The sequence below is a fragment of the Anolis sagrei genome, chromosome 10 (genome assembly GCF_037176765.1).
Source record: "Anolis sagrei isolate rAnoSag1 chromosome 10, rAnoSag1.mat, whole genome shotgun sequence".
NCBI lineage: Eukaryota > Metazoa > Chordata > Lepidosauria > Squamata > Dactyloidae > Anolis > Anolis sagrei.
Genome location: NC_090030.1, coordinates 15854942 through 15876929, shown reverse-complemented (window position 1 = coordinate 15876929; position 21988 = coordinate 15854942). Strand labels below are relative to the sequence as shown.

At 40.1% G+C, this 21988-nt stretch overlaps 1 protein-coding gene across 10 annotated transcripts in view; it reads left to right on the top strand.

The window, feature by feature from the left end:
* Positions 1-21988, top strand: part of TENM1 (teneurin transmembrane protein 1) — a 453498-nt gene that overhangs the window by 121804 nt on the left and 309706 nt on the right. For all 10 annotated transcript variants that reach the window (XM_067471568.1, XM_067471566.1, XM_067471567.1 and 7 more), the window contains exon 2: positions 5467-5745. In XM_067471568.1, coding sequence (XP_067327669.1) covers positions 5529-5745 — 217 coding nt within the window. In that variant the 5' untranslated portion in view covers positions 5467-5528. The remainder of the gene's footprint in view (positions 1-5466; positions 5746-21988) is intronic.

Genomic DNA, 21988 nt, shown 5'->3' with positions numbered 1-21988 from the left:
CTTGTTTGGGTGCATGTGGGTTTTCCCCATGTCTGGGAGCACCTTAAGATATTTGGGGGCCATACACATTTCATTTCAATTCTCTATTATCTGTGGTTTCAGTTATCCACACAAAGCCCAAAGGTGTAGTTCTCATGGAGATGAGGGTTTTTTGTACTATGAATCCTGCAAACACAGACCTGATATTAACCTTTACAAAAGCAATTTCTTACCTTGCCTTAGACTAGTTTGATAGTCTAAATGTTTTTGCTGCCCCACAACTTCTGCAACTCTACATAAATTTATAACAAGTATCTTCTATTTATGAATGCTCTGGAAGGCTGGGGAAGTGGAAATACCACTCTTGCTTGTCCTCTCTCATTGCTGTGAAAGCGAATCAAAGTGAATATTTCATTTTTCTGGGAGCATCACGTAGGAATGAAAGAGTGTATTCTAAAGCAGCAAACAGTTAGCGTATTTAGCTTTGGTGTCCCATACTGTTCGAGATTAGGATTCAATTGTTCCATCAATATATCTTCTGACTTGATACTAATGTCTCTTTATAAGGAGCTGCTGTTTCCTTTACTATATCGATTTCTTCCGTGGTTCATTCTCTTCCATAAAAGGCATGTTTTGGTCAAATACTGTAGAAGCTTATATTTGGAAAACATACAGCTGGAACTGACCATCTACACAGATATTTTTCTCAAGAAACATGAGCTTGATTTGATGTTTAATTACACTATTTTGGCAGTTGTGTGATTGTGGTTTCTGTTCATTGCCAAGGGCATGTGGACCATGGCCATCCTTCAGTTTTTCCCATCCTGTGATGTTGGATTATAACTCTAGTCAGCTCTGCCCATCATCCCAAAGAGGGAAAGATGAATGGAATCACAGTCCAAACATCTTTGGAGGCCTGGCACATGTTCATCATCCATGGCTTTGAGGATGTTTATGCCTCAACATGAATTACAGTGGAAGAAACTGCAAAACAGGAAGATCTGTTATGTGCCTTCAAGACATTTTTCAATTTGTGGCAATCCTAAATTGAACCTATCATGGTGTTTTCTGGGACAGAAAACATGTGGCTTGTTCAATGGCTTTCCATGGCTGAGTGTGGAATCGAATCCTGGTTTCTAGCAACATAGTTCAGAACTCAAATGTCTACACCATGTGGGCTTCACCATATCTTTACTTTCCATAACTGCCTATCAAGCCCATCTATCTATATAGATCAGTGGTTCTTAACCTGTGGTCCACGGACCACCAGTGGGCCATGGTCACTGACCATGGCATATGTTCTGTATCAGAAACTAGAGCTGATGTGGTCTATTCCATGTAATTTTCTGAATTAGCACCCCAAAGCGAATCTAAAATTGACCAAAACCAGATTCGTAATCTTTTTGGTACAAATGTTAGAGAGGTGTCCCTTGTCAAAGTGGTCCCTGGTCAAAGTGGTCCCTGGTCAAGTGGGCCCTGGTCAAAGTGATCCCTGGTCAAAATGATCCCTGGTCAAGTGGTCCCTGGTCAAAGTGATCCCTGGTAAAAGTGGTCCCTGGTCAAGTGGTCCCTGGTCAAAGTGATCCCTGGTCAAAGTGGTCCCTGGCCAAAGTGGGCCCTGGTCAAGTGGTCCCTGGTCAAAGTGATCCCTGGTCAAAGTGATCCCTGGTCAAAGTGGTCCCTGGCCAAAGTGGGCCCTGGTCAAAGTGATCCCTGGTCAAAGTGGGCCCTGGTCAAGTGGTCCCTGGTCAAAAATAGGCTGGGAACCACTAATATAGATGGACTTGATAAGCAAACTTTTAGAAGACATCTCAAGAGAATTAAGCCACTTAAAGGAACTGATGGAGACATCCTTTCCCTTCCATTTATCTCTTAGGGTTTTGGTTTTGTTGACTTTATTTCAGATTTTGGGTGTGCAACATAAAGGTTTATCATAATGGTGGCATTCTTTAGTGTGATGTGCCCAATGAAAATGATGCTATATATTTACATATTGCTCATAAAACTCTTGGTTTAAAAATGTAGTGGGGAAAATGTGTTCCCCCATATTTGCTGGCAAATTAGAATTCAGTGGTAACCGTCCAAGTGGCCAGCTTTTGTGCCGAAGTGCTCGCTTGTTGGCTCAAAATTGCATCATAAACTTAAGGGAATCTGTACCTATATTTAATGGTATTTGTTTTTGTATGCTCTTGTTATTGATATTGTTTGTTTGGTTCTACTTATTTTATCTGATCTGTTGATCGTAATGCATTTCATTCATTATGTTTCTCCACTTATAAGTGAACATGTCAGTGTGGGGATGCATACATTTTTCTTACAAGCATCATGCCTCCCAGGTACTGATCTGAAGCATAGTCGCCTATGAAAATCCACCCCCCTCCAATATATCAAGTGATAACCTTACGTATGAACCTTACCAGCCCATTATTTCATGTACAACCAAAGTTCAGATTGCATGCCAGTGGTCATAAAGAGCCTATATATATATATATATATATATATATATATATATATATTAGGCGTGTAGATTATTTGGCCTGTGATTAACACTGGGGTACCTGTGACTATTTATAACCAGGATGACATGCATTTATTATACTGTATGACCTCTGTATATGCAGTGGATACATTCTTGCACTCCCATTAATACACGAAACTGTGGATAATAGCAAATCTTATTATGTCAATGGAATAAATGATCGAGATCCCAAGAATAGGGTGTAGTTTGTGCAGAAAGCTCTAAGTGAATAAGTGAAACTATGGATAAGTGAAACTGCATATATAGGTTCTGCAAATACAGGGGACATACTTTAATTATATTCCTTTTTTTCACTCTGTGCTATATTCTTCCTTTTTTCTTACAACCAAAAGAAGTTTAAAAGAATCAGCATCTTTTAAGAACAGCATTGATGTGATCACCCTTCTAGGGTTTAGGAGAGAAAAAGTTAATTTGTCAGGAATTGGATGTGTGTCTCCCAAATGACTTTGGTGACAGTGTTGAGCAAATGGGGTCTTATGTCAGAAAAGGCCTAATCCTTCAAAACATAATTTGAAACATTTGCATAGTTTCCATTAGATCAGTGGTTCCGAACCTTTTTTTGACCAGGGACCACTTTGACCAAGGACCACTCTCCAAAAGGGTTAGGATTCAGTTTTTGGTCAACTTTAGATTCAGTTTGATTATTTGGGGTGCTGATTCAGAAAATTGCATCTGATAGACCACATCAGCTCTAGTTTCTGGCACAGAACATATACCATCTAGTAATCACCATCTGCTCGCTCACCGAAAACCATACTTAATAATGTAGAGCTGATGTGGTCTATCAAATGCAAATTTCTTAATCAGCACCCCAAATAAGCCCAAGAACAGGCCTAAAACCCTAAACAACCACAGCCCAGTTTACCTGTCTGAACATATTTCCCTTTGTGAACCACTGTGGGAACTCAAATCTTCTGGGGAGGTCCTGCTCTTGGTCCCACTACCATCACATGCGCGTTTGGCAGGGATGAGAGACAGGGCCTTCTTGATGATTGGCCCCCGGTTATGGAACTCCCTTCCTAGCAGTATTAGATCAGCCCCCTCCCTCCTGTCCTTCAAAAGGATGGTGAAGACCTGGCTGTGGGACCAGGCCTTTGGGGGAGTGAAATGAAGCAAAATGGTGTCCTGAGATGGTGTTTAAGAAACTTTTAATGTGAATATAAGTGATTTTAATGTTTGTATGTATTTATGGTTTTATGTCCCGGCATTGAATGTTTGCCGTATATATGTTCTGCTCTGCCCTAAGTCCCCTGCGGGGTGAGAAGGGCGGAATATAAATGTTTTAAATTATAAATAACTAGCTGTACCCTGCCAGGCGTTGCTGTGACCCAGTCTGTTGATTTGGAAAATAAAGTAATGAGGAAGTGTTGGTTTCTAATATATGTGGTTTCTTTATGCTTGTGGGTAAACAGTATTTCTTGCTGTTTCTTTGTCAGTGTTGATGTGGAGAGTGTCTGGTTTGCCCACTCTAGAACATGCAACATATAATTGTCCTTCTTTAAGGGTCCCTTTCAAATCTATGATACTATATCTGTGTGTGTGTGTGTGAATAATATCTATCTATCTATCTATCTATCTATCTATCTATCTATATCTATGGCTGGATGGCTCTTTGTCAAGAGGACTTTGATTACGTTTTCTTGCCCTGGTAAAGAGAGTTGGATTGAATGGCCTTAAGTATTTTCTGTTGGTCATGGGGGTCCTGTGTGGGAAGTTTGCCCCAATTCTGTCATTTGTGGTGTTCAGAATGCTCTTTGATTTTAGGTGAACTGTGAATCCGAGTGACTACAACTCCCAAATGTCAAGGTCGATTTCCCCCAAATCCCATCTGTGTTCACATTTGGGCATATTGAGTGCTTGCGCTTGGTCTAGATTCATCGTTGTTTGAGTCCACAGTGCTCTCTGGATGCAGGTGACCTACAACTCCCAAACTCAAGGTCAATGCCCACCAAACCCTTCCAGTATTTTCTGTTGGTCATGGGAGTTCTGTATGCCAAGTTTGGTTCAATTCCATCGTTGATGGAGTTCAGAATGCTCTTTGATTGTAGGTGAACTATAAATCCCAGCAACTACAACTCCCAAATGACAAAATAATATTTTTTGAGTGAGACTTTTGTTGTCACATTTGGTGTGATTTCGTTCATTGGTTCTGTTGTTTTTAAGGCACCCATTATGCACAGAGCATTTATATAGAGAGAGATAATAAAAAAACAAAGACACCAAGGTGCTCCTGCTTCCAGGCACCACATGGAACGGCTCCATTCAGGGGGAGGGAGGGAGGAGGAGAAGAAGAAGCAGCAGTCAGGAGTTTTGTCATCGTGCCTTTTGTGGGTACTCAGCCTTTCCCCTCCCGACATCCCCATTACCTCAGTATTATAAAAGGGTTTCATGAGACCAGTCACTCTCGTTGCAACAATGTAGTGACGGTGAGACTGCGGACCATATATTAGTTCTTGGAGACCACTGGTGGTCCATGGACCACAAGTTGGGAACAACTGCATTAGATGGTCATCCTACCTTGGTTTATTTTTGTGGGTTTTTTTGTCAGGCATTAGGAAAAGATCTCCTAGTTTGGATGCAATAGGATAATTTGTCTGAAAAAATGTATATTCAGGTTAAGCTGATGTATGAAAAAAAGAACAGACGAGAGAGATGAGTTTAGACTGACCCCAACATTTGGAAAAATGATAGGCTATTATATATTCAGGTAAACTGTTACGTTAATCTACACTTGCTATAATTTAAAGGAGCAAAGGGAATACTTTCCTATAATTGTAGTATTTATTTAATTTCCTGTAACAATTAACTGGCTAAAATATTTCAACACAAGGGATCGTAATGAGAACATTTATGTTTCCCTTGACTAAATGCAACTTTTATATCCAGTTTTTTTAATTATTTTTTTGCCTTGAATGAAGAGCTACAATTTTGTCTTTTGTCTCTTTCAGGACCATTTCTGTAAGGAGCCTCAACTCATTGTTTTCATGACTCTGGTCCGACTCACTCAGAGATGGAGCAGATGGACTGCAAACCCTACCAGCCGTTATCCAAGGCCAAGCATGAAATGGACTTAGCTTATACGAGCTCTTCTGATGAAAGTGAAGATGGGAGAAAGGCAAGACAATCCTACGAATCCAGAGAAACTCTTAATGAATATGGCCAAGAACTCAGACTGAATTACAACAGCCACAACAGAAAAAGAAAAGCTGTTGACGAATCCACCCAAGGTATTTCTATTTTTCCTTGCAACAAATAACCAAACAATTACAGTCCTATATTTAATTCTTTGAGAGCCACCCATATAGATTCCCTGCTATACTCCTCTTTCACATGGAACAGATGAAGCAATTTTCCACACAATCTTCCATTTCATATCTTCTATTGTATAAGTGTGTCGGTGGATTACTGCAAAATCTTGTAGGCATTGCAAACAATTACTTACACTGGTGCAGAGGTGGGGTCAAAATGAAAATATTTATTGTCCTTTCAAATTATTTATTTACAGCATTTCTATTATTTCAAATACATTTTTTTTTCTCCACCCAATGAATTTTTCCTTTAGTCTCTAAATTTTTAGCATTGTGGTTACTTAAAGATTCACTTGAGTGTTAAGAGATCCAAAGAAAGAGAAGGTAAAGATCCTGAAGGAATGTGAAAACAGAGCAAATAGAAGAACGTATCAAACTGCCATGAGTCGTTTTGGAGGAAAAGCAAAGGGGAATTTTCTTCTCAATTAACTGTGGAAGAAATTATAGAACCAAGTATGGTATATCATAAATAACCTGCTGCACCCCCCCCCCCCCCCCAGTGGTGCAGCGGGTTATTTAATTTTATTTATTTATTTACAACATTTATATGCCACCCTCTCACCCTGAAGGGGACTCAGAGCGGCTTACAAGATACATACAATATATTATATTATTAGCATATTACAATATCAGTATTAATTATTACTATATTGTATTATACCATTATATTGTAATATTATTAGTAATATTTCATGTAATATAAATATATAATTATAATATAATATTATTAGTAATAGTATTGTATTGCATTACATTATAATATTATAAATATTATATGTATATACATTACATTACATTGTATTGTATTATATTATATTATTAACATAGCACAGGAGACAAGGTGGAACTGTCCCCTGGCCCCCTCTCTCTTCACTCTGGCCCAGATCGGCAGTTGGTGCTGGGGGGAAGGGTCCTCAACTGATAACATATGCAAGAGACAAGATGGAACTGTCCCCTGGCCCCCTCTCTCCCCACTACGGCCCAGAGCAGGAGTTGGTGCTGACGGGAGGGGCCCCCAACTAATGACATATGCAAGAGACAAGATGGAATTGTCCCCTAGCCCCTTCTCTCCCCTCTACCGCCCAGAGCAGCAATAGTGTTGAGGGGAGGGGTCCCCAACTCATGACATATGCAAGAGACAAGATGGAACTGTCCCCTGGCCCCCTCTCTCCCCACTCCGACCCAGAACAGCAATTGGTGCTGAGGGGAGGGGGTCCCCAACTCATGACATATGCAAGAGACAAGATGGAACTGTCCCCTGGTCCCCTCTCTCCCCACTCCGACCCAGAGCAGCAATTGGTGCTGAGGGGAGGGGGTCCCCAACTCATGACATATGCAAGAGACAAGATGGAACTGTCCCCTGGCCCCCTCTCTCCCCACTCCGACCCAGAGCAGCAATTGGTGCTGAGGGGAGGGGGTCCCCAACTCATGACATATGCAAGAGACAAGATGGAACTGTCCCCTGGCCCCCTCTCTCCCCACTCCGACCCAGAACAGCAATTGGTGCTGAGGGGAGGGGGTCCCCAACTCATGACATATGCAAGAGACAAGATGGAACTGTCCCCTGGTCCCCTCTCTCTTCACTCTGGCCCGGAGTGACAGTTGGTGCTGAGGGGAGGGATCCCCAACTCATGACATATGCAAGAGACAAGACAGAACTGTCCCCTGCCCCCCCCCCCCCTTAAACCACTGAGCTGTCGAACTTGCTGACTGAAAGGTTGGCGATTTGAATCCAGGGAATGGAGTGACCTGTTAGCCCCAGCTTCTGCCAATCTAATAGTTTGAAAACATGCAAATGTGAATAGATCAATAGGTACCACTCCAGTGGGAAGGTAACAGCGCTCCATGCAGTCATTCTGGCCACCTGACCTTGGAGGCATCTACGGACAATGCTGGCTCTTTGGCTTAGAAATGGAGATGAGCAGCACCTCAGAGTGGGACATAACTAGACTTAATGTCATGAGAAACCTTTACCTTTACTGTGGTATACTGAGGATCCAATCTCATTGAAAGACAGGCAATTCTGTCCTACATCCTGGCAAAATAGAAGCCTTGAGCCATGAGCTCCTGCACTCTAATATAGTTTGTCATGGTTAATTCCTTCCAATATCCAAAATCAGTAGAAGTTTTGACTATAGGCTAGGCATCAGTTGATCATATACAGTCATTCATGCACAGTCTTGTGGCATCATAGGGAATGATATATATCAAAAAACATTTATGGTTGTATTTTATTCTTCTGGCTAATTTTTTCTAGGGTCAAAATACACACAAAAAACCCTGTAAGATTTCTATAAGTGAGCCTGTGTGAAGCCATATTCATTCCCACTTTAAAATGGGGCAATATATATTATAGATATTGCTGGATTCCCTTCATTATTGTCAGTTCCTTCCAACCTGACCTGTAGGAGCTTATCTATCTGTTCTCATATTACATGAGGAAAGAAGTCAGAGAAAATGGAAAATGGCTTTGTTTACAACAAAGTAAAGCCAGAAATAGAGATTCCCAAGCCACAGCAAACATTTTACCATTCAGTAAAGATGTAAATAATATTAGAAAATATTCAAAAATCATTTCCCCCCAGTATTTGGGAAGACTCCTAGAAGGATAATAAGCTGTCTGATTCAAGTTTAAGTAAAGGTAAAGGTTTCCCCTTGACATTAAGTCTACTCGAGTCCAACTCTGGGGAGTGGTGATCATCTCAATTTCTAAGTGAAAAGTTGGCATTGTCCATAGACACCTCCTAGGTCATGTGGCCAGCATGACTGCATGGAACGCCATTTACCTTCTGCTAAGGTGGTACCTATTGATCTACTCACATTTGTTACAGTAAGTAGTAGCAGGATCAAGTGTGTGTTAAAGAAAAACTGTTAATTATTTTGTACAGCTGGTAATGTAGGTCAGCTAGCATGTTTGGGCCACACCGGTGGGGTATAACTGTATGGATTTTAGAATACAGTTTGGAGAAACAATACGCTACTCTGAGGAAGAGAAGCAGTATGCTGTAATGCTGCTATGATCTAACAGCGATGCTCTTTAATAATAATAATCATAATCATCATCATCATCATCATCATCTATATAAATAAAAATGTAATGTTCGTTTGTGGGATTAACAGAACTCAAAAACCACTGGACGAATTGACACCAAATTTGGACACAAGACACCTAACAAACCAATGTATGTCCTTCACTAAAAAAATGATTTTGTCATTTGGGAGTTGTAGTTGCTGGGATTTATAGTTCACCTACAATCAAAGAGCATTCTGAACCCCACCAATGATGGAATTGAATCAAACTTGCACATATGACTCCCATGACCAACAGAAAATACTGGAAGGGTTTGGTGGGCAGTGTCCTTTGGTTTTGGAGTTGTATTTCGCCTACATGCCAAGATCACTGTGGACTCAAACAATGATGGATCTGGACCAAACTCTACACGAAGACTCAATATGCCCAAATGTGAACAGTGGTGGAGTTTGGGGAAAATAGATTCTTGATATTTGGGGGTTGTCGTTGCTGGGATTTATCGTTTACCTACAATCACAGAGCATTCTGAACCCCACCAGCAATAGAATTGGGCCAAACCTCCCACACAGAGCCCCCATGTGGGCCATAGCAACACGTGGCAGGGGACAGCTAGTAATAATAATAATAAAAAACAACTTTATTTATAACCCGCCACCATCTCCCCAAAGGGGACTCGGGGCGGCTTACATGAGGCCAAGCCCAAATAACAAATACAACAGAGTAAAACCGAAAACGCAAACCGAAAGCGCAAACACAAACAATAAACAGCAACATCATAATTACATAAAACATGGTGGAATAGCTATTTACTCAAGGTTTATGTTTTGCTCTCTCATTTGAAGGAAGATGAAGAAGGACTATATAAGTTTGTTGCACTGTTTGATTTTGTATGCAACGCTGCAAGTTTATGTCTCTTCTGATAGGAGTAACGTTTTTCTGTTCCTTTTTCCTCTTGTCTGTGTGTCTTTTGCATGGGACTTGGCTAAAATCCGCTTCTGCACAACAACATTTGCATGTTTTCAAACTGCTAGGTTGGTAGAAGCTGGGGCTATCAATGGGAGCTCATCCCATCCCATGGATTCGAACTGTCAACTTTCCAGTCAGCAAGTTCAGCAGCTCAGTAGTTTAATCCGCTGCACCAGCATGGCCCTGTGGATTCAAGTTTATTCCATGCAAAATTAACATGGGTTTGTTTAATGCAGATACAAGGCTTTTTATACACAAGAGAGAACTCCTTGGGTATAGAAAATATTATTTCTACATAGTATTTTTATTTCCCATGCATATTTGCACAGAAAATGCTCCTTTTCACATTCGACAAATATGTTTGGATTTTGTACAGAATGAGCCCCTGACTGCAGAATTTTCTCTGCAGAAAATAATATTTCTGAAACTGCTTTCGAGAATGAGAGCTGGTAATCGTGGTGAGATTTTTTTACATTTAGAGTAAAAACCAGAGTGAGATGGGAACAAGCAACCTCCACTGTTCCAGGAATATAGCAATACAGATGGCTTGAAAGCAGCAATTGCTGAAAGATATGCATTCTCCTCTTGTTCTTCCACAGACCATCTGTTACCCCTTTCTCTCTACTGAACAACAGTATGTGTTTATCAACACACAACATTTTATAAGCATCTTCTTTCAGAGAGGGCGTGTGTATGAAATCTGCAACTCTCCAAGCATTTCTCATCGGCATGTGTTGTGCCACCTTTGATTGCGTAAGAATATTTATGCCTGATGCCCATGTTCTGAAATAGATTTTCATCTCAACCTCTTTTCTTTAAAAAAACTGTTAAAAATGTATTGCTGGTTTTAATAAGGAGGGATGTTTTTATTCTTATTTCTTTTTCTGGCTGATTTTTATATTTACTTGCTGGAAGTGTCTAAGTACTGAACTGATACATGAATAGGGATCAGTATTTAAGTATTTAAGTGTTGTAGAAAATTAAACCCTCTGGTTTGTTTTTTTCTGGATTGCTTGATTAAAGTTAGATTGCAGCTTTAAAAATGCATTAGAAGACCATTACTAACAAGACTGTGTGTGTGTGTGTGTGTTAATTGTATCAAAACAAGACTACACATGCATGCACACACACACAAATAATAATAATAATAATAATAATAATAATAATAGATCCCAAATGTAGACTCTGCAAGGATGAAACAATAGACCACGTCCTCAGCTGCTGCAAGAAGATTGTGCAGACAGACTACAAGTAGAGGCATAACACCATTGCTCAGATGATTCATTGGAACCTGTGCCACAAATACCATCTGCCTGTGAGAAAGAGCTTAAGATCTGCTGGGGAGGCCCTGCTCTCGGCCCCACCTTTATCACAAGCGAGACTGGTGGGGACGAGGGACAGGGTCTTCTCGGTGGTGGCCCCTCGCCTGTGGAATGCACTCCCGGGGGAGAGTAGGTCATCAACATCCCTCCTTGCTTTCAGAAGGAAGCTAAAAACTTGAATGTGGGACCAGGCCTTCGGGTAAGCTGGCAGATGGACGAAGACAACCAATGACAACCAGAGTAGGAAAAGATATTGATGATGCTAGACGGATTACGGACTATGAATTGGCGAACATTGACCACAAGATGATTTTATTGCTGCTAGTATACTGTTTGCTTGTTTTAATTAGTTATAACTGTTGACATTATATGGTAAATTTGTGTATTGTATATTGTATATTGTACTGTATTTTGTGAATTGTTAGGCATCGAATTGTGCCTTTTGTAAGCCGCCCTGAGTCCCCCCTCAGGGGTTGAGAAGGGCGGGGTAGAAGCACTCCAAATAAATAAAAATAAATAAATAAACTGGTGGGATCACAAGCTGGAAAAAGCTAAAGAGAAAGAACACGTCAAACTACTCTGGAACTTCCGAATTCAGACAGACAGAGTTTTGGAGCACAATACTCCTGACTTCACGATCATGTTAAAAAACAAAGTATGGATTGTCGATGTTGCAGTCCCAGGCAAAAGCAGGATTGAAGAGAAACAACTGGAAAAGCTGGCATGATATAAGGATTTAAAGATCAAACTGCAAAGACTCTGGCACAAGCCAGTCAAGATGGTCCCAGTGGTGATGGGCACACTGGGTGCAATGCCTAAGATCTTGGCCTGCACTTAAACACAATTGGCACTTCTGCCAGCTGCAGAAGGCCACCTTACTGGGATCTGCATGCATTATTTTCAAATACATTACATAGTCCTAGACACTTGGGAAGTGTCCGACGTGTGATCCACTACAACAGCCAGCAGAGTGTCTGCTGTGGACTCATCTTGTTGTGCTTCAAATAATAATAATAATAATAATAATAATAATAATAATAATAATATACCTTATTTATATTCCACTCTATCTCCCCGAGGTGACTCAGGACAGATTACCGAACACATATATGGCAAACATACAATGCCATTATACAATTAACATGGACAGACAATACATAAACAGAGGTATAGGCATTTCCATCTTTTTACAGTTCTGGCATCTGGAGACTGTGCTCGACTCTGGCCAAACAGAGGTGCTGTTGCTCCATCTTCCATGCCAAGGAGCTTTGTTGTTCATAGACATCTTCCCAATCTAATCACCAGCATGTCCTTATAGAAGCCTTTTATTACCTCCCCGCTTAAAGCGGTACCTATTTATCTACTCGCATTGCTATTAGGGCCAGGCTATAGCACAACTGGTATATCACCACCAGAAGCAAAAAGATCTAACAACTGAAAGATTGTCAGTTCAAAGCCCGGGTCAGTGTGATCACCCAACTGTCAGCCCAGTTCACTGTTTAGCTAAGTAGTTCGAAAACAGGTTAGAGCTGTAAGTAGAGAAATTAGGTACCACTTAAAAGTAGGGGAGGTATTTTGTGATACAATAAAAGAAAAAGACCAGAAAAGCCATGACCAAAAGGAAGTAGGAAGTCCTGATGGCTCTTCATCATAGATGATGGAGCGACAGCACCCTCCATGGCTGGATTTCAGTACAACCTTCAAGGCGCCGAAAAGCTGGACATTGACACAACATACCTCCTTTCTGTCTGTTCTGTCCTTGTCTGTCCAAACGACACTGAATGTTTGCCATGTATGTGTACTGTTATCCGCCCTGAGTCCCCTTGGGGAGATAGGGTGGAATTTAAATAGTCATATTATTATTATTATTATTATTATTATTATTATTATTATTATTATTTTCAATCTGCTAGGTGAGTAGAAGCTGACGGCTGGGAGCTCACCCCGACCTGGGGTTGAACTGTCAACTTTTTGATTGGCAAGATTTTCTGCAGCTGGCGGTTTAACCTGCTGTGCTAAAGCCTGGCACGCACACATACATTTATATTTTTCACTGCAAGTTCAGAAAGCATTTTGACCCATTCAGTTCAAATATCTGTTTATTTGTTTACTTTATTAATCAACCTTTATAAATTGCTCACATCTAAAGATTTCAACATTTATAAGGCATGCAATGAAAAAACAATACATGATAAACTGAACAATGCTGAAAAGGTTTGCAAAAATAGCCACTCTTTCAACATGAACCCCCAAAATAGAATTTGTTCAAGGATATCTGATGTCAGGCAGCTCATTTTATAACTTTCCCATGATATCAGATAGAGCGAGCCATTTTATTTTTCATTCCAAGACTAAGCCATTTTCTTTTATATCAGGGAAACAGAATTTTAAAGACTGCTTATGGCACATTTCAAAACATAACATTTTCCCAAGGCAATCCAGCTTACGATTAGTATTAAAAAAAAACACATATTTTTTTTAAAAAAAGAATAGCAATCTATAAAGCTAGAAGAGCAGCATAACATTTCTCAGACCACCAAGTGCACACATAGCACGGAAAACACAGTTTTAAAACAATCTAAAGCTTGTTTAAAATCCAGCCATTCTCTGTTTACAGAGAAAAAAATACAAATGGTTTCAGGCTGTTCACAGCATGGTTGAGGAGTAGGGTTTGCTTTACCAGAGATTGAAGATCTTGGGGGGATTGTGACCCACATTGTAACCCCATTACAGAGAGAGGCAATCCATCCCACTGTTGAATACTTCTTGCAGTAAAAATAGCATATCTAATGTTAAGGTGGATTTTTATAATTTGCTGTATCTTATAGTTTGGATGCATTTATTCAGCAAAGGGAAAGAGGAAGTTGTGGTTCTTTGTATGGCACATTTTTCAGAAATGGCTAATCTTAGAGTTCCTTAGGCTAGAGGATTGTTGGGCTTTAGATGGGTATCGGAGATTTATTTATTTATTTATTTATTTACAATATTTGTATACCACCCCTCTCAGCCTGAAAGGCAACTCGGAGTGGTTTATAAATGGCAACAATTTGATGCCTTGACAGTCATAACAATTAAAAATATAACAATCATAAAATACCATTAAAAACCTAACATACAGTATAAAAATATAAAACCATACAAGCCTTAAAACATTGTCGTAAGTGTCTCATATCAAGTCATTGTTCAATTGCATCATCAAGTAATTCCATTATTTCGTATGACTATGCCATGTTTGGGAAGACCTGCTCAAAAAGCCAGGCTTTCACCTTTCTTCAAAAAGTCAAGAGGGAGGGAGCCGATCTTATATCTTTAGGCAGGGCATTCCACAGTCAAGGGGCCACTGCTGAGAAGGCCCTGTCTCTCGTCCCCGCCAAACGCATCTGCGAGGAAGACGGGAAACAGCTGAAGATGCAGCCCAATGGCAAGTGTCCTCCTCCTCCTTTTCTTGAGTATTGCAAGTTGCTTGTTCACCCATCATTCACTCTGACTCAGTCAGTGGTGGTGATGTGGAAAAGGAGCTATATGTACCATTACTAACTCATTGGCTCTCTGTTTAGCAGTTAATTGTGATGAGGAGGATCACCAGGTTACCATAAGACCACAGGTGTCTTGAACCCATTCACATGCAGAGAAAAAAAACTACTCTCTGCCTCTCAAACTATGTTGTAGATTAGCATTATTTTTTCAGTGTGTCAGGAACTAGTACCAAACTTTTAAATCTTGAGCATTGCATACAACTGTTGAATATCCTTGAAACTTGCTGTGAACCAGCAGTGAATGGGTTATGGGCCACAACTTTGCATAGCACTAGACTGTGGTGTGATTTCCAGAAACATAGAACATAGGCATTATTGAATACAATGCACACAGATTGTACCACCTCATACATGCTGATTTTGTCTGTTTTGAGAAGTGCCAGAACCAGATCAGGCCTGGTTAGTATTTGTCTGGAGGACCACCAGGTAATACCAAAGATCTCACAGTTGGACTAGAAAATAATCCTGTCCGAAACCCTGAATCCCAGGCTGGGCTACCTGGGCAAATGGCGTGTCTCAGCCAAATCAGCTTCCCATTGAATGGGATCATGGTCTACTTGTCTTGAGTTACATAGTTTGTTTTGGAGCCCAGAAAGACACAGAATATTAGGCTTGTGCACAGATTCGGATGGGCAGTTCGCTTCAACCAATCTGGCTTTTCCGGCTTGGTCAAATGGCCATAAGGATAAGGGCTCGGATGTCAAGTTTTTTATCTGTAATGGGACCATATCGCAGCCGATCACGGCTGCTCTTCCCCTATTTAGTACCACACAGCATGCGAAAAGGCTATACATGCTGCTCACACGGGGTTTCCCTGTTAGCCCTGCCTGTTGGGCTAATCTGAATAGAAGAATGTCATTACGTGTTTTAGGCACTCCTTACTTAACCCTGTTGTTCAAACCCAGGCTTCCTAGAAAAGAAGAAAGAAAGGAGTCCTAGGAAGCATGCTTCCTTAACCTATTTCTTCAAACCCAGACTCCCTTGAAAGGAAGATAGGAAAGGGTCCCAGGAAGAATGCTTCCTTAAACCTGTTCTTCAAACCCAGGCTTCCTTGAAAAGAAGGTAGGAAAGGGTCCCAGGAATGGAAAGGGGAGCCTCGTAAATTCCCCATTCCCGACAATGGGTTGGATTTCCCAGATCTTTCGTCTTCCTAGCCAAAACCAGATTTTTTCCATTAGCCGATTTTCGAGAGGCTCCCAAAAATGGATCTGGGAACCCAATGAAATCTGTAGTGGTCAACAGAAGGGAAACTAGTGAAAAATTGTATGGTTAAATGGGCAGAAAATTTGAGAAGATCAATGCCACTAACCGATTGGGAACAAATTTGGAATAAAAGACTAAAATATCGCTTTATCACCTATGCTACAGATTTAAAGGAAAATTGGCAAAAATGTTCCATTGATGGTATATCACTCCGAGAAAATTAATCCTGATATACAAAAACACAAAAAAGAATTGTTGGAAATGCAAGGACCATGAGGGCAGCTTTTTCCACATGTGGTGGACCTGTAAAGAAGCCGCAAATTATTGGAAAAATGTTCATTAGGAATGTTAAAAAATTCTTAAGAAAAAAATCCCCAGGAAGCCCAAATACTATTTATTAGGTATAATAGACTCAGAAATAATATTAGATCTAAATAAAGACATTTTATTTACATATTTGGTGACCACTGCTAGGATTAGTTATAAAAAATATTAGAAACAGGAGAAAATACCGAGGATAGACCAGTAGATAAATAAAGTAATGGATGAACTAACTTTTTTATTAAAGAAAAATTTGGGAACCCCAATCAGACAAATTGGTCTCTGGTTGAGGAATATGAAAGAAAGGGGGAGGGGAAAGAATTAGAAGAGAAGAACATCGAAGAGGAAGCAGAAGAGCTGATTAAAGAAAACAAAGGATAAGTGGGATGCTATTTAATTGCGCTTTTTTTATAGGAACAGAGTTTCTCATCTTTGGTTGAACATTTTTGCATGGAAATGGAAACAGCCGCAAAGGAATAGAAGGGAAGTCACCAAAGACTTTTTTGTTTTATTGTGTGTGATTTTTTCTTCTTTTTCTTCTTTTTCTTCTTTTCTTCATGTTTTCCCTTTTCCTTTTCTCTCTCTCCTTCCTCATTGCTACTATCATGTGTGTATTTATATATTGTCAAATTGTTTTACGGATAATAATAGTATTTAGGTTCTTGTGGGTTTTTTCGGGCTATATGGCCATGTTCTAGAGGCATTTTCTCCTTACGTTTCGCCTGCATCTATGGCAAGTATCCTCAGAGGTAGTAAGGTCTGTTGGAGTTAGGAAAATGGTTTATATATCTGTGGAATGACTGGGGTGGGGCAAAGAGCTCTTCTCTGCTGGAGCTAGGTGTGAATGTTTCATTAGCATTTGAAAGCCTGGCTGAGCCTGGGGGAATCTTTTGTTGAGAGGTGTTAAGATGTATTTATTTAAATAATAATATTTATTTAAATAATAAATACTATTTTTTTAAAAAGAAATCTGGATACCAAAAACTGATGCCCCTCCAGCCGAATTGCACAAGTCTACAAAATATGATTGCCAGCCAGATTGATTCTTCCCACTGAGTTTGTGTGCTAGGCTGTGCATTGAATAGATACCAACTCAAATTTAATCATCAATCTTTTCAATGCACCTTGGATCTACAGATCAGGGGTAAAAAAAAGGAACCATAAAGTGATTCTTCTGAAGGCTGTTCTGCTCTTCTGTTATACTGGGAATAATAAAAGGCTTTATGATGTGAGACTGTATTTTAAAATAAGGGCATCTAGAAAGGAAAGTTTACCTGGACATATTGTTCAAAGAAAGCCTTTTTTAAAAAAGATGTGTATCCATTTGCTTCATGGACAGAATTCTTGGGCTTATTTTGGGGGCCGTGGTTTGAGGTTTTTGTCCCTTCTTTTCCCATTTACTTCTGAATGCACGCCAATAATTTGTAATCTACCTTTTACTGCCAGTGAAAGCTAAAGTTCTACAGGATGTGCTAGATAAAATCTGCCATGACATTATGCCGAGAAGAAAATCGTTTCATCGAATTGCATGAAAATGATAGCTCAAGCTTCAGGGTCTATTTTAAGGGCCTGCGGGCTGCGGCTGGCGGTCAGATAAGCGGAAAGAAAAGATGCCTTTGCAGATGGGCAAAACCAGGGTTCGAATCCCTGCTCAGGCATGAAATCCATCAGATGACCTTCGGCAAGCCACGCTCTTTCAGCCTTAAAGGAAAAGAACTGCAAATTTATTTTGAAACAAAGATCTTGTCAAGACCAAGAAAACCCTAAGTCAGAGTCACCTTCAAGGCACATAGTAACAACAACCCTGGAAATTCAAGATCAGAAAAACAAAGGCCACAAGATGCAGGAAGATATCTGATCAAAAGATTTTCAGTTCCACTTTGTTTTCCATGTGGAAGCTCTCTTCAAACCATTCTTTTTGAACCAGGGAAAGTGATGATGGGAAAAAAGATGGCCTTATATCAGCGTTTCTCAATGTAGGGGCAAACCCTTCTAGGATCATAGCCAAACCTAGGAAACTTGAATCATGAACTTGAGAGCCAAGACAGGAATGCCTACTTATGGCAACGTTGTCTCCTCTGAGAGGCACCAAGTAAACATCACTTAATTTAAGCTCAAGCCCAACCAAGATGCCATGAGATCATGCCGGACACACCTGGGCTTCAAAACTTCTCATGGAGTCTCTCAGAACATCTCATGAATCTATCTTTCACTCCCACTGTCTGGATACCTAATCTGGTTTCATGCAAAAACTTCCCATTTTCTGAGGACCATTTCCCAAATGAACTGAAATCTTCACTTTCTGTTGCTTGGGGGGGGGGGGGGTCACAAGGAGGGTGTCAGAGGGGTTGACAAAGACTATAAGAAAACACAGTATTTTCTGTTGGTCATGCAGGTTCTGTTTGGGAAGTTTGGCCTAATTCTATCGTTGGTGGGGTTTAGAATGGTCTTTGATTGTAGGTAAACTATAAATCCCAGCAACTACAACTACAATGTCAAAGTCTATTTCCACCCAAACTCCACCAGTGTTCACATTTGGGCATATTGAGATTTCGTGCCAAGTTTGTTTCAGATCCATCATTGTCTGAGTCCACAGTGCTCTCTGGAGGCAGGTGAACTACAGCTCCAAAACTCAAGGTCAATACCCGCCAAACCTTTCCAATATTCAGTTCTTGTGGGTTTTTTCGGGCTATATGGCCATGTTCTAGAGGCATTTCTCCTGACGTTTCGCCTGCATCTATGGCAAGCATCCTGCAGGCGAAACGTCAGGAGAAATGCCTCTAGAACATGGCCATATAGCCCGAAAAACCCACAAGAACTGAGTGATTCCAGCCATGAAAGCCTTCGACAATACTTTCCAATATTTTCTGTTAGTCATGGGAGTTCTGTAAGCCAACGTTGGTTCAATTCCATCATTGGTAGAGTTCAAAATGCTCTTTGATTGTAGATGAACTATAAACCCCAGCAACTACAACTCCCAAATGACAAAATCAACCCACTTCCAACCCCACCACTATTCAAATTTAGGCATATCAGGTATTTGTACCAAATTTGGTCCCAGTGAACGAAAACACATCCTGCATATCAGACATTTACATTACGATTCATAACAGTAGCAAAATTATGGTTATGAAATAGCAATGAAAATAATTTTATGGTTGGGAGTCACCACAACATGAGGAACTGTATTAAAGGATGGCAGCGTTAGGAAGGTTGAGAACCACTGCCTTATATGTTTATCCCTCAGGTATACCTCAGCTAAGGAACTAGATATGTTCTTGAACATTGTATCCTTAAGAGAAAACATGGCACCACAGGCAAAAATAACAGTAGAAATTGAATTAGGTTGCCTAATTACAAAATGAAGAGCAATTCCACATGTTTTGGGATTTTTTTTATTCTAAACTAACTGCACTGGGCCCTTGGTATCCAGGACTCCTCACTGAAACCAGAATCAAGTCCCATCCTATACAATGGTGTAGTAAAATCTGCCTTATATTTGTATATCCCTCTCATATGAAATGGCAAAATCAAGGAAAGAAAACAGAGAGAACATGTTGATTTCCCCCCCAGTGGAACTTTAATTTGATTTATCTCTAGACTGTGATATTGATCTAGCATTAATGAATGAATTAGTGGCAGAATAATATGGGGCAGGGTATTGGAGGTAATAAATTTTGGTTCTGTTATCAATTAATTATAGACTTGTAGTATATTATCCTGATGCAATTAATTTTATAATCATTCTTTTTGTATTGGCATTAATGAATTCTATAATCTTTCTTTCTGCATTACCATTAATGAATGGGTGAATTATTGAGTTACTGGGCTTATTAATTGACACCTTATAACAAAACAAAATTAATGTGTACTCTAATGAATTGCTAAGCAGAATACGGTATGCCAAAACAACCTCTGTGGTGTAATTCTCTAATGAAGCAAATGAATTGGAGTATTTGGAGTTAATGGCACTGAAGAGGTTGTTTATTGTTTTGAAAGGCAGAAAGGATGAGGCAAAATGAGACCTCATGGGTGCCATTTTGAGAGAAAGTTTGGATATATCATAACAGTGCCCAAACACAGTTAAATAACAGGAATAAGAATACGAAGATCTTCTATACTTTGGGTGAGTCATAAATCAAGATGAGGATGATCGTTAAGAAACCAGAAGAAGACTAAAACTTGGAAAAATCTCCATGAAGTCTCCCTTGGTAATGTAGAAGCAGTAGGAGAAGAGGAAGACTTCACTATAGGGGAGAATATTAGAGATTGCTAAAAAGAGAAATAGATATGCCCTGGAACAAATCAAGCCTGAACTCTCCTGAGAAGTTGAGATGACTACATTGAGGCTATTGTTGCACTCTAGCCTTGAGACACCTTTTCACGCAGCACCACACCAGAGTCTAGTGGTACTAACTACAGAAGTTTATTTTAAAAAGCATGTACAAAGGGGGGGAAATGGCATTTCCCAAAAGAGCAGCAGAGAAGGAAATACAAAATTGCAGTAGTCTATATACAAAATAGCAGCAATCCAAAAATGGCACAAAGTCAAGAGAGACAAAATTTCAGGCATGAAATCTATAAGCATGAAAGCAGGAACTTTTTCCAAGGCAAACCCTTCCAGGAACATAGGCAAACCCAGGAAATGTAAATCATGAACTTGAGAGCTGAGACAGGAATGCCTACTTATGGCAACATTTTCTCCTCTGAGAGGCACCATGTAAACATCACTTAATTTAAGTTCAAGCCCAACCAGGATGCCATGAGATCATGCCGGACACACCTGGGCTTCAAAACTTCTCACGTAGTCTCTCAGAACATCTCATTAATCTATCTTTCACTCCCTCCATCCGGAAATCTAATCTGATTTCAAAAGAAAACTTCCCATCAGCTAAAGGCCTTTTCCCAAGTGAACTGAAATCTTCACTTTCTGTTGCTTGGGAACGAGCACAGGAATCCCAAACAGAGCCCTCCTCGGCCTGCAACTCTCTCGGATCACTAGCGGACTCTTCACTTTGAAACCCATCAATTCCCTCATCCTCTGAAACATCAGAAAAATCCCCGGACAATTGCTCAGCCGCAACAGCTATTATACTTTGGCCATATCATGACTTATGAAAAAAGAGATGATAATGCTTGACAAAGTAGAAGGCAATAGGAAAAGAGAAGGACCACATTCCAGATGGATGGACTCAACCAGTGAAGTTACATGTCACAGTTTCAAGTATCATAGAAGGGCTGTTAATAACAGGAAGGCCTCTCATTCATTGACGGCAACATGGTAGCAGTTAACAGGAAAAGATGAATGATTGCATTTCAAATCCAAGATGATTTTTTGTTCATTCATTTATTTATTGAACTTATATTATACTTTTATCCCCATATGGGACCCATATTGGCTTTAGCCCAGGTTGGAAGACCATTAAAATAAGAAGGAAGATGTTCTACTTCATACTTGAAGATTGTTATGTAAATGTGTTTCCCTGGATCTGTATCTCTAATCATGTGCTGGGGCAAATCAGAACCAGCCTTAGACCAGAAGGAATATTGAAAGATTGATCTGAAGACTTTGCTAAGAGAGAAAGAGACACATATCTAACAATGGTTTGCAATTCTCATCTCAGTGGCATGATGCTCCCACACTCTGTTTAAACACAAAGTCAGAAGACCTCACTACCTCTGAGGATGCTTGCCATAGATTTAGGTGAAACATCAGGAGAGAATGCCTCTAGAACATGGCCATATAGCCCGAAAAAACCTACAACAACCCAGTGATTCCAGCC